The sequence below is a fragment of the Tasmannia lanceolata genome, unplaced genomic scaffold (assembly GCF_043159265.1).
Source record: "Tasmannia lanceolata isolate RefF3 unplaced genomic scaffold, GAP_Taslan_0.1 ptg000012l, whole genome shotgun sequence".
Classification (NCBI taxonomy): domain Eukaryota; kingdom Viridiplantae; phylum Streptophyta; class Magnoliopsida; order Canellales; family Winteraceae; genus Tasmannia; species Tasmannia lanceolata.
This window is the reverse complement of record NW_027518689.1, coordinates 18,119,983-18,133,367: the sequence shown is the minus strand read 5'-3', so window position 1 is coordinate 18,133,367 and position 13,385 is coordinate 18,119,983. Positions and strand designations below refer to the sequence as shown.

Below are 13,385 nucleotides of genomic sequence, written 5' to 3'. Positions count from 1 at the left end.
CGGGGTCTGTGATCGTGCGGTGGGTAGAGAGCCTCCGTCCGATATCTACAATCACAAACAAAGGGGTCAGGGGTCCGGGGTGGGTCCCGAACGACCACTTCAACACCCAAGTCAGATTCCAACTCGATCGTATAAATAACAACAGGACTAGGGAAGGGGATGGCCGAGTTTACAAGGATAAACACGCGGGATTTTTCTGTTACTTAGGTGGTCAAATTGGCTAGAGGATCCGGGGAAGAGGGGAAAGCGGGCGTCCAACACCTTTTTCCTCACCTCTCCTTGGGTCTGGCCGCCTTAATGAGCAATTAAAGCTTTCCTTTAATGGTGCTCTTTTTGTCTAGTTAGGTTTTTCCTTCTCCCAGGCAAGAGAGATCGAGAGAGGGCCCTTCTCTCAGGAGGCTTTGTCACGTGTTTATCCTTTCCTTCCGCACGCAATCCCCTTGCATGGTGCGCCACGTGGACATTTTCAATCATTTTGGAGAAAATGCCTTCTTTCTTTGGGTTGGGCCATGCTTCGGTTGTCAGTGGTTGGTGGCGTGCATGGCTTATTAGTGGCTCGCTGATCTGGTTTCTGATCTTCCCCATAATCGTGATGATGAGAGATTGAGATATTATGGGCAAGGTTTTGGTGATGAGAAGGTGCCACGTGGCGGAACCAAGCGGCTATGTCGTGTTTTACACCCTTCGCAAAGGCAGACGATTATGGATAAGATCTTGGTGACACGTAAATGACACGTGGCGAGATCCTACGGTCGTGCCATGTATGAACCTATCACAACCCACCCTCTTGAGGGAAAGAGAGGAGAAAGTAAGAGAAGTTTTTCACTCTTCTCTATTCTCTTTTCTTCCTCTTCAATAACTTTCTTCCCTTCTCAAGTTCTCTCTCTCCCTCTTTGATTCCCATGAGAAATCCTCTTTCCTTTTGGTTTAGAACCAAGAAGAGAGGAATGGTTCTTCTCAATCCTCGGTGTCTGTGGGAATCCAAGGAAGGCATCAATTTGATGTCCAGGGCACATGTAAAACTTCTCTATCCTCTCTTCTTCCTGTTCAAAAACTTTCTTCCCTTCTCAAGTTCTCTCTCTCCCTCTTTGATTCCCATGAGAAATCCTCTTTCCTTTTGGTTTAGAACTAAGAAGAGAAGACTGGTTCTTCTCAATCCTCGGTGCCCGTGGGAATCCAAGGAAGGCATCAATTCGACGTCCAGGGCATATGCTATGAGAAAGTATGAAGCCAAGCGGGGAGTAAATCAAGCACAGATTACTAGTCAGGTAATCAATTCGGTATTGTTTTCTTGTTCTGCTGTATTTTATTTTGACAACAAATGATCATCTAGAAACCAGGATCTTGGGAAAATGATTAAAGGGATCTAAAATTTTTGAATTAGTTCCACCAAGGGATTCCGTTGCGCCTGCGAATCCCTTTGGCCTGTCTAACACAATCTTCTCTTTCCGCCAACCTCTGGACAAGGTTGGTCAAGGTCTCCATCCGTTGATCCACCTGCCTGGCCAATGACTCGATATCCTATAGCAGGCTACTATATGATCTGGCATGGTTCTAAGAACCCTGCATGTTGGGCATTGGGTGTGAATTCTAGTGAACATTTCGGCTTCTCTTCAAGGGTGCCATAGTGCTCAACTCCTTTTTCTTAAGAGGACCTAATTGGGCCCCACAGTGGGCGCCAATATGTTGCGGCTCAGATCCGACGTCCTCGGATGGGTCCTGTGGTCTAGATGTGGAAGAAGGGTGGTTGTCTTGACTGGATGTCCCTGCTCTCAAAGAACTCGGTTAGGAATGCCCGGAGTCGAAATTCGAGGAAACCCTCCGATGCTTAAGTCAAACGAGGCAATAGATAGGAGCTAAATAAAGAAGGAAGGGCTCGGAGTCCTTACGTACCTGGGTTGTGACCGTACCTGGGTTGTGACCTTACCCTTTAATCAGAGTGGGAGCTTCCCTTTGATATATGGAGGTTCCAGGGATCACGGACCGGCGACATTGGCAGTTGTTATGGTCGCCGGTATGGACAATGTTATGGAGCGAATTGCAAGTCGGTGGCACGACGACCGATGCGACGTTGTATGGTCTTCTAGGATTTGCGGCTTGATAATCCGAGGCGATACTGCTATATGCCAAGATTTCCGTGCGCCGACTGGCATTGAGATTTCCGCCGAGAACTTCGGTTTGGCCAGGTCACGTGGCGGCATATTATTGGCAGATGGTGAGGCACTGTGTCACGTGTCAGCACGCTATGGGCACTCGGTTTTGATCCAAAGAGCACGAGAGGGTAGTATTGTCATTTTAAGGATAAACAGCCAAAAAAATAAAAAATAAAAAAAGAACAAGATTACTGACGTTGGAAGAGGGAGTTTGTTCGGTTCCACTCCCGCATTGAGCGTTCCTCATTACAATTGGGGCCGCGCCCAACTGAAGCGTTTTTCCAGGGCTGCAACTCGAGCCGGGTTTTACCCGACCCGCATCGACCCGACCCGAAAATAACCTGGGTTGGGTTCAGGTTTCATGGGTTTCGGGTCGAGCCGGGTTGAGCATTCAAAAGCCCGCATGAATCTCGGGTCGAGTCGGGTTTGAAGGGGCCCGACCCAACCCCGACCCGAGTTACATAAGTTATAGTATGTACATTTTTTTCTATTGTTAGTTAAAAGTTAAAAGTGAAAACCTACGCACCCACTGTTATTGTATGTGAGTGTAATTTCTACTTCTATGAGTTGAGTTGATTTAAGTGTTTGATTCAGCATTGTTTGATTCAAGTGCAATGTGAGTGTAATTACATCATTGTTTGATTCAAGTGTAATGTGAGTGTAATTTCTGCTTCTGTGAGTTGAGTTGCCTTGCCAAACAAGAATTTTCCTTAAAAAATTGCTTTAACGTGAAAAAACCCGACCCGACCCGACCCGAGATTTATCATGGGTAGGGCCGGGTTTGGGAATCGTGGGTTTTCCGAAAAAAAAAAACCCGATCCTACCCGCCCGACCCGAGTTGCAGCCCTACGTTTTTCTATCTTACTGTACATCACTGGATCTGGTGGCTGTCGTTTGTTGTCAGTCCTGACAAGAGAGGAACCGTCATCTGCACGAGGCAACAGCCAGAGTGTTCAAAGGGTGAGACCTTCTCTTCACTGGAATTGAATGGCGTCCGTTCTGGGTTTCTCTCCATTACTTGCCTTCCCTTCCACCGAGGTATTTTGGCTCATCTAGACTCTAGAAATTTGGGTTTTACAGCTTATGCTTTGTGTTGAATGTTTCATCTGATTTTATCTAATCCTTCGTTAGATTCAGTTTAGCGTCTGAATTTCAGGGATAAATGGGCTGTGGTTTTTCTAGGTGATGTATAAAATCGAGTTTGGTACTTCTTGGTATCTTTCTTGTGGTCAATTTGGCTTTGCAATTCTGGGTGCAATTTTTGTGTTTACTGCAATATAAAGAGGCTTTTCAGATTTCAGTTTACTCAGATTTGCACCCAGAATGCAAGTGGATTGCACATTCAAATTTTTTGATTGTTTGGGGGGGGGGGGGGGGGGGGGGGGCGGGGAGTGCGTATGTGTTCTGTGCTGCTAGAGGCTTTCTTAACATGCTTATCAATGGTTTGGGTGCACATATCAGTACAAACTGGTTGCAAACTGGAAATGATCAACACAGAATACATAGACTGAAGATATTTCTTCAGGAAGAATTTGCGACAAAGGACTTGGGTCTTCTCAGGTATTTTATTGGAATTGAGGTGGCTCACTCTAAACGTGATCTTTCCCTATCACAGAGAAAGTATACTTTAGATATTCTAGAAGAGACAGGCTCCATGGGAATAAGACCAGCATCTGATCCTATGGACCCGAATGTCAAACTAACTACTTCCTGATCAAGGAGATTTATTGGAAGGTCCAGGTCGATACAGGAGACTAGTGGGAAAGTTTATTTATTTGACTGCTACCCGACCTGACATCTCGTATGTTGTAGGAGTGGTCAATCAGTTTATGAGTTCTCCTCACACATCTCACTGGGCTGCAGTACTTCAGATTATCCGATACTTGAAAGGCACACCAGGAAAGGGATTATGCTTTAGGAAGAATGGACATGATACATGATACTATAGAAGGATTCACTGCTGCTGATTGGGCAGGTTCTCCAAGAGATAGGAGATCTACAACCGGTTACTGTACATTCGTTGGTGGTAATATGGTATCCTAGAGAAGTAAAAAGAAAGATTTTGTGTCTAAATCTAGTGCAGAAGCTGAGTACAGAAGCCGAGTACAGAGCTATGTCTTATACGACTGGAGAGTTAATTTGGTTGTGTTTCTTCTTGTCATAGATTGGTTTTCCTCCTTCGAGACCATCACGGTTGTATTGTGATAATCAGTCAGCTATTTATATTGCCAACAATCCAGTTTTCCACGAGAGAACCAAGCACATTGAAGTTGACTGTCACTTCATTCGTCAGAGGATCCAAAGAAGAGAGATATGCACCATGTTTACTAGATCCACATATCAACTGGATAATGTGTTCACCAAAGCGTTAGGGCCTACAAAATTAAAGGACGCATGTAACAAGCTAGGAATTGATATATACATTCTAGCTTGAGGGGGAGTGTTAAATACATAGGGGTATTAATGTCATTTTATATGTGTCTTCATATATACATATATAATAAATGGTGGAGAGGGAAATACGACTCTCTCTTTTTTTCGTATACGGTATCTTGTTCTTCTTCTTCTTCTCAATAACAATCTCTACAACCCTAGATCTTAAATCAACAGCCTTCATTGCTTGTTGATATGCGGATTTGCTTGTCGTGCTCTCATTCAGGGGGAGACCGATCGCTCTCGCCGTAGTGCTACTTCAGGGGAGCTGCACTTTTTGGTGGCCGTCGATCTCGCTGTTGTACTCTTTGTTGTTGCTGTCTTTTTGTTATGTTTTCATTATGTATTTACCACACTGGCTTGAGGATGAGTGTTATACCAAGCTGGATGTGTGTATGAGCTTCTTGTACCTTTTGATGTATGGTCCTTTTTTGCTGTATTTTTAGTTGTTTGTTGTAGTTCTTTGTAGCAAAGCTGGAGTTCCATAGTATATTTAATAATGTTGTAGTGTAGTTTAGTCAATACTTAGAGTATTAGGGGTATTATTGTCATAGCACCATTGTACCATTGTTGCCCTAGATGGGCCTATATATACATCGTATACATGAGGAGCTCCCTAGTGGTGACTCTCCATCCTTCACTCTTGTTCTTCTTCCTCTCTAACCCTAACTCCATTTCTAACAAACCCAAGCCTGACTCAAGGTTGATGAAACCCGAACTGAAATTAGGCTGGATGAGTCAGGTTCCGGTAGGAACCGACCCAAGTTGCACCCCTAGTATTAGCAAATATTATATCAGCCTTTTAACCCACTTCTCCTCAATCTACTTAGATTATATAGGGGATATCAATCATCACTTGCAATTTTGTGCTTGTTTCCTCATTTTGAATTTTTTATAGATCATATAATGTTATACTCGCTGACTGCTCCTTGACTCCTATTTGAGTTAGGAACCATCAATGGATCTTCTTTTTTTTTTTTACTCCCTTTTGTTTTGAGTTTTCTTACTGGCATTCATAATTAGTAGCTTCACCAAGAATCTTTTTTGAAGCATAACATTCTTCACTAGAATTACCACCCCTTTTGTTTCTCCAGGCCTGAGAATATGGAGAGACTCTTATGATTTTTGCCACAATGAAAATTTTCACTTGTATTTTCACTCCAAACTACCATATTCTTACACGATTTCCTGCTATTGTTAACTTGATCATCGCCTCTTTGCACCGATCACTACTATCATCTCCACTCAACTTCCTATTATCTTCATTACAAATTCCGGCATACTAAATGTTTATTTTGATAAAATTGAGGTCTAAAATCGGGAGCAATGGAACCCTCAGCACTTGAAATTCAAATTTGTTTAATTGACCTTATTAAATTTCTTTCGATATTAGACTATATCCATTCTGTATAGAAAAGCAGCAAGTACTCTGATCTATCAAAGCAATGGATGCAATGGATTTACTGCTTTGCAATTTTGATCTGAAGTTGTTGGTGACACTTATAATTCGTTGTTACTTGTTCTTTCTTACTGACTATGGACAATTGTAACAGGTGAACCGTGTTCCCTCCAAGCTTATTTCCACCAAATCGTCATTGAATAAGACTTGCCAGGCAATCACGAGAAATGGGAAAAGCCATAAACCTAGCTTACTGATAAAAGCTAAGATGTCCACTGAAAGGGATTTTCTTGTGAAAGAATCTACTATTATTGATGATAAGGATGGTTAGTTTTTCTGATTCACAATTGTTAATTAGATGTAAAATGTATACTACTGATATTTCCCTATATTTTTTGGAACTAAAATTAGTGTCACATGTCTTAAAAGATGGGAAATAGTCACTGCAGGCATTTTAAAATCATTAATGATCAATGTGCTGACCAATTCGTAGCTGCTAGCCTATGCAGATTTCATTTTATAAGCTTCAACTTTTCAGCTCAATTAAAAGATACTAAGAAACTAGAACATTTTGAATTTCCTATATAACATCAATAGTCTGCAGATCTTGGGTATTTGGTTACATTACCTTCTTGGTGTCCTTTTATTAAGTATGTTACTTGTGCAGGTATTGGAGTTGTTGGAGTCCACCATGTTGGATTGCTATGCCAAACCCTCGAAACTTCACTTGATTTTTATCAGAACCTTTTGGGTATGTCAGTTATCCATGCTAAATCTTTAAGTGATATTTTTCCTTCATCAGACAATTTATAATTTATCATATTAAAATTAGGTCTTAAGATAAATGAAGCAAGGCCACATGAAAAGCTTCCTTACAGAGGTGCTTGGTTATGGGTGGGTTCCGAGATGATTCACTTGATGGAGCTTCCAAATCCTGACCCCTTAACAGGGCGCCCAGAACATGGTGGTCGAGACCGTCATGCTTGTCTTTCAATTCAGGATGTGAATAAGCTGAAAGCAATTTTTGATAAAGCTGGTAAGTCGTCAATGTTATAGTAACCGATTGTGGATTGTTATGTTATTTTTCTTATTTCCTTGATGTAGTTCATATTTTAAAAGGTTCTAGAGGGTTTCTATCATAGTATTTAAGCAAAATTGTTTTGTATACATTAGTGTGTCACTTGGGCCATCGTATATCAATATAAGGGACTTGTTAAATTTTATCAACTGTACCTTTGTTATCGTATGTCAGTTTAAGGGACTTGTTAAATTTTATCAACACGACCTTTGTGGTTCTCATCCCCAGAGGAAGGGCGGTGTAGATTAAGGATTATAGGTCAGCAAGCTAGATGAATAGTTTATACTAACTTATAACCATGATGACTAGGATTTCGTTGAGTATCTATTGAGGAGGATGGGTTATGGGGAGCAATGGAGGAGGTGGGTGATAATTTTCAAAATAAAAATAAAAATGGAGGAGGAGGGTGATGGCCTGTATCTCTTTTCCATTTTTTATCCTATTTAACAATGGTTCCGTGGGTCTTTTTGAAAACTCCATGGGGCTATGGCAAGAGATCACCTTTCCCTTTGCTTTTCACATTAATGGATGAGATGTCAAGGCGATTAATAGCAGACAGGAAGAGAGGAGACTTATTGAGGCGTGGTGATGGATGATGGTGGAACAATGGATTTTGTTATGCATCTGCCAATTACACCCTTGTTTTCTATGGTGATTCTGGGACTCAAATCTAGAATTTGAAATTTACTCTTTAGATGGTTTGGAGCAGTGTTAGGAGAGTGAATATGAGCAAAAGCAGGGTTATGTGGTTAAATGTGTCAGAGGGTTGGATGAGTGAGTTGACCTATGCTTTTGGTTGTGAAGCCGAGAGATAACAAATTTTATATCTTGGACTCACTCCGAGAGTTGCTTTAACATTGTGTCGATTTAATGCCCTCCGTGGTTGAGAGAATGGAGAAGCAGCTGGAAGGTGTTGTCCAATCTTTCTACTTATTTTATTCCCTCTTCAGGATGCCTCATGAGATAGCTAAGATGCGAAGATTTTCTATGCGAAGGAAGGGAGGAAAGAAAGAAGATTAAAGGTAATACGAAATGGGAGGACGTGTGTCTACCACAGAAAGGTGGGAGTTTAGGCCTTGCGAATTTGTTGTTGAGAAACGTAGGTTTGTTACATAAATAAGAAGAGAGGAAACGTTACTGCAGAGAATTGTTGCTGGGTATGATAGGGAAGGGTGGGGGTTGAACATTAAAGAGCTAGGTATTAGTGTGTGTGTGTGTGTGTGTGTGTGTGTGTGTGTGTGTGTGTGTGTTGGGATTGGAAGGATTGGGGAATTCATGTCTATATTTTTGTGCAGATGAATTTATATTAGACCATAATTGGTCATGCTAAATCTAGAAGGATTTGGTGGGGGTTTATTAGAGTCCAAGAAGACTTTATGCCTCAATGTCAAGCCTTTCTGAGTCTCTAAGGATTGTCTTTGACAAATTGGTGAGGATTTGGGTTTGAAAGAGTCGCGAGGTTCAGGGAATTCTTGCATATATTTTTGTAATGTTTAATTTATATTGAACCGTCATTGATTATGCTAAGTCTAGGAATATCCACTCAAGACTATTTAAAAAGTACATTTTCGGGAGTATTATTTTAGTTAGGCTTTGTTAGAAGTGTATTTGTGTTTGTGTAAGTGCCTAAGGGCATAGTGGTCATTGTATTTACCTCCTTAATATAAATACATTAGCGAGGGGGAGAATACCCTAACTCACTGTTTTTTTTCTTCTCTTCTCTTCTCACCACTCTCAACACGGTATCAGAGCCCTAGGGCATGGATGCCTAGGGACCACCCTTGATTCTCCTTCTTCTTCTTCTTCTTCTTCTTCTCCCCACCTCCATTCAAAACCCTTTCAAAGCCCTAAAACCCTAAAACCCACAAAACCTCTCTTCTTCTTCTTCTTCTTCTTCTCCCCTACCTCCAGCCCCACCACACCACTCCCTACAACTTCCGACCCCCCCCGGGCGGAAACCCCCACGCCACCCCCCTGCAACTTCAGCTCCCTCCTCCACCTTTCCACCACTCCCACGCTCCTTGCCTAAGCCACCCTCGCCGGGAAATCCTTTTTCCTCTACCTCCAGCACCCCGTGCCACCCCCTGCAACTTCCGACCCCCTGTAAAACCCTTTTTTCCCTTCCTCCTGCCTTCTCTTCCCCCGTTTCCTCAATGGTCTAAATTTCTTATTCTCCTTTCCATGGTTCCGACTATTCGCCTTCTTCCCTTGTGCGGCCCTCATATGGCATCCCTTTCATTCTCTATTATCATTCGTTTGGGTCGTGGTGTTCTCTCTCGCCTTGTCTAGTGGCTCTGTATGTCTTAGTTGTGTTCTATATCTCTCGTTGGATGCCATATCTTTGCACTTGTCTCTTCATGGTTCTTTTTGCCCATCTTCTCCCTCGAGGCCGCGGTTTCTAGCACGCATTCTGTTGCTGATCTCTCGTCCTATCTCTCATTATCGTGTATTGGATGTCTTGGCCGTGAGACCCTCTCTCTCCTTCCTTCATGGAGCCTCCTGTTATTATGGACCTCCTTGTCAGCCCATCTCCTATTGGCAGTACTTCCCCTAGCCCCTCGGCACCTTCTTCTAGCTACACCCCTTGCTCTTATTCTCCCTCCTTGGTGCAGTCTATGCCTCAGATGACCTCTGAGAAATCAGATGGCTCTAATTATCTCAATTGGCGCCAGTCTGTTGAGACCTTTCTTCTGGCCAAGGGTCGGGTGTCCCTTATTAAGCGTGATCCTCCTCTCTCTTCGTATCCGACTTATGATCGTTGGCGCCAGGATGATGCTATGATCCGCACGCGCCTCTGGTAGAGTATGATACGTGCTGTTTCACGGCCGTTGATGAACTTGCCCTCGCCCAAGGCTATTTGGGATCACACTGCTCTCATTTACTCTAGGGTGGATAACCTCATCTGGATCTTTTCCACTTATTCTGAGTGGATTCGTCTTGAGCGTGGGAATGACTCTCTCTCTCTCTCTCTCTCTCTCTCTCTCTCTCTCTCTCTCTCTCTCTCTCTCTCTCTCTCCACCCACTATAGCCGCTTCGCTTCTCTTTGCCAGCAATTGGATGCTTTCATGCCCCTTACCTCGGATATTACGGTCCTCAAGCATCAGCATGACCAACTCAGGGCTATTCATTATCTTCATTCCTTGGGGCTGGATTTCTCACAGTTTTGTCAGCAGTTACTCACCTCGGGATCTCTTTATTCTCTTACTGAGATCTATTCACGAGCCTAGCAGTCTGCTCCTGGTGGCTCCTCTACTGCTCTTCTCATTATTGCTGCTGCCCATAGATTAATTACGTGTTAACTCAACCCTAGGTTAGTTGTTAAGTGTTCTTTTAGTTTTCCGTGTAAGCCCTAAACTGTCCTAAAGTCTTAATCCCATTAGGACTGTAGGATTTTCCCTATTCTAGGTATTGTCCTGCATCACTACCACCACAATCTAGGCTGAACTGTTAGGTAATCCCGCTAGTTTAAGAAGGAACTGATCAACCCTGATCTGTTACTGTAATTCAGTTCACTCATTGTGCAAGGAGTTGGCTAGTTCAGTAGTGGATTTTAGTACACCAAAAAGTGTGGCGACCCTCATTTGTAACTGTAATTCAGTTCACTCATTGTGCAAGGAGTTGGCTATTTCAGTAGTGGATTTTAGTACACCACACAGTGTGGTGATAGCATGATAGTAATTAGAAACTTAGATTTGTGATTGCACATCACACAGTAGTACCTGTACTGTATCACAGCATCAGTTAACAACATGTGTGCTGGTCACTTGGATGTCGCACAATTATTTTTTATATTGTTGCCGTGGAAATCGTGACAATCAATCAGGACAATAGTTGCCAATGTTGTTAGTGAAGTGGATGTTAACCATAGAATAGGAGCATGTTGGTTGAAGTGGAAGCTTGCCTCAGGAGTTCTGTGCGACCATAAAATCCCTACCAAGTTGAAGGGAAAGTTTTATAAGCCAGCCATGCTGTACGGCTCAGAATGTTGGGCCACCAAGAAGCAGCATGTCCATAAGATGAGTGTAGCGGAGATGAGAATGCTTGGATGGATGTGCGGCCACACAAGGTTAGATAGAATTAAAAATGAAGACATTCGTAAAAAGGTGGGGTGGCACCAATTTAGGAGAACATGAGAGAGCACCGCTTAAGATGGTTTGGATACATCCAACATAGGCCTTTGGATGCTCCAGTGAGAAGAGGCGACTCGTGCCAAGTTGATGGAGTAAAAAGAGGTAGGGGTAGACCGACAACAATTTGGGTAGAAACAGTGAGGAAAGACTTGATAGCTAGGAACATAACATAGAACATGACCTTGGATAGGATAGAATCGAAGAAAATAATCCACGTAAAAGAACTCAACTAGAGCCAGGATTAGAGCCGGGTAGATTCCTTTCACCTTCTTCATGAAATTTTTCTAAATGATTCATTTAGCCGTCCCCAACTAGTTTGGGACAAAGGCTTTGTTGAGTTGAGAGCTGTCAGTGAAGTGGATAATTTCTACTGATTAAAAGATTGAAATGTTTTTGCATAATTGCTCTTGCAACATGTAGTACACTAGACAACAGGCCAAGAGTGGATGCTTCAAATCCTAAAGCACAGGATAGTAAAAGGAAGAGGTCAATTAAGATGTAAAGACCCAGATTCCATTAAGTAAAGGATCACAGATCAGCAATTTGGGAAATGCAACAAATATTCCCGTCTTTGTGAGGCAAAAATCTTTCTCATTAAATAAACAAGGGTGAAAAGGAGTTACAATTAAGATACACCTTTGGTACTTTGTCCTTTTCTATAATTAAATAACATATTAAAAAACACAGTGAAAATATACACTGTTAACCCTTGTTACACAAACCAAAGTAAATACATTTGTGCATTTTGATGCCATGTGATTAACCTATCAGCTTCAGATGAACTTTTCTATTGCTCACAAAGTCACAATGCCATCAGTTAATAGTTAAATCACCTCTGCCAAATACCTTAATTTTGCTCCATTTGTCGCTGTCAATTTCCGTCTAAATTCTGTTTTGTTTAATTTTCATCGAGGCTGACACTGTCATGCATTCACTGTTTTCTTTATTAAGACTTATCTTGGCTCCTTCCATTGATCATCATCTGAAATTGAAATTTTATCTTTATAAATTTATCAAAAAGTAACCAATCCTGTTATATTTCACTTGCTACTTCTATTGGTAATCGATTACATGAGGTGTTAGAAATTATGCCAAACGTCGAGTTACCCCATTTTACTTGTTTATGTCATGAATATATAATATATATATATATATATATATATATATATATATATATATATATGTTAATGGTCCGGCGTTCTTGTTGGATGCAAAAGAAAATAGGTTGCACAAGTGGTCTCATTGCTTCCAATGCCACAATGAAAAGGAGAGAAAATTACAATTATAAGCTGGGAAACAACCAGTTACTCCGAAAGCTTAAGCTATTGGAGATGGGCATTATTTGATCTTTTACTCCTCAGGTATTTTCAAAAAAAAAAATACAATCCCCCTCAGGATTGCCCATCTTTGGCCTACACGTGGCACATGTGGCCCCTCTTTTGGGTTGGCTATTGCATGTGGATTCTGATATCAAGGAGTTCTGAACCCAAGCCAATTGCTCTGATACCATGTGAAACAACCAATTACTCCAAAAGATTAAGCTTGTGGAGATGGCGTTATTTAATCTTTTATACTTTAACATAAGCAAATCATTTACTGCATCATCTATCGTTTCTGTTAAACTGCCTGACCAGTGTGTCTACTTATTGGCCCATTACAACACTATTCTATTTGCTTAACAACTTTTATTACTCATTATCAACATATTAAGGAATCAGTACAAATACAGATGGGTCAGAATAGTTGTTTAATTGGTGAAAAAGCACGTTTTTCTGAGCTCGCTGTTTGCTTCTTTTACAGGTATTAGCTACACTCTTAGTCGATCTGGGAGACCGGCAATCTTTGCACGAGATCCAGATGGAAATGCATTAGAATTCACCCAAGTTGATTAACACTTCTCCTTAACATCTGAAACCTTATCATATAGTGTATGTCTCTACACGTCTTCCGTGGGGTGCCTCCTTAATTGTATATAAATCTTGATAGGTTATGCACAACTCACCATATCGTAGGTTCCATAAGTTATTGTCAGCTTATTTTCTTCCTTGTTTGTAAATTTCTGCCTAGTGACATCCACTACTATGCCTCTGAGGACTCAACTCTTGCAAGAATCCTGAATAAACTAGTACCAATTTACAATAAACCTCTTTTCTTCGTCTCGGGGGCCCAAAAAATCATCGACCCAAAATGGC

At 41.7% G+C, this 13,385-nt stretch overlaps 1 protein-coding gene across 2 annotated transcripts; it reads left to right on the top strand.

Moving 5' to 3' along the window:
- Nucleotides 1-3,032: 3,032 nt before the first annotated feature.
- LOC143887673 (Lactoylglutathione lyase / glyoxalase I family protein) lies at nt 3,033-13,336 on the top strand. 2 transcript variants are annotated; one of them, XM_077391801.1, is made up of 5 exons: nt 3,033-3,191; nt 6,140-6,311; nt 6,653-6,736; nt 6,818-7,021; nt 12,994-13,336. In XM_077391801.1, exons 1-5 carry the CDS (start codon nt 3,141-3,143, stop codon nt 13,083-13,085), a joined length of 603 nt encoding a protein of 200 aa, XP_077247916.1. In that variant the 5' UTR covers nt 3,033-3,140; the 3' UTR covers nt 13,086-13,336. The 2 variants fall into 2 exon arrangements, with proteins under 2 accessions (XP_077247916.1, XP_077247915.1); XM_077391800.1 differs by having other exon boundaries at nt 3,037-3,191; nt 6,137-6,311.
- The last annotated feature ends 49 nt before the right edge of the window (nt 13,337-13,385 follow it).

Coding starts and splice junctions, on each gene's coding strand:
- LOC143887673 (XM_077391800.1), top strand. CDS start 3,141: ATGGCGTCCGTTCTGGGTTTCTCTCCATTACTTGCCTTCCCTTCCACC. Junction 6,312..6,652: donor TATTATTGATGATAAGGATG/GTTAGTTTTTCT, acceptor TTACTTGTGCAG/GTATTGGAGTTGTTGGAGTC. Junction 7,022..12,993: donor AGCAATTTTTGATAAAGCTG/GTAAGTCGTCAA, acceptor CTTCTTTTACAG/GTATTAGCTACACTCTTAGT.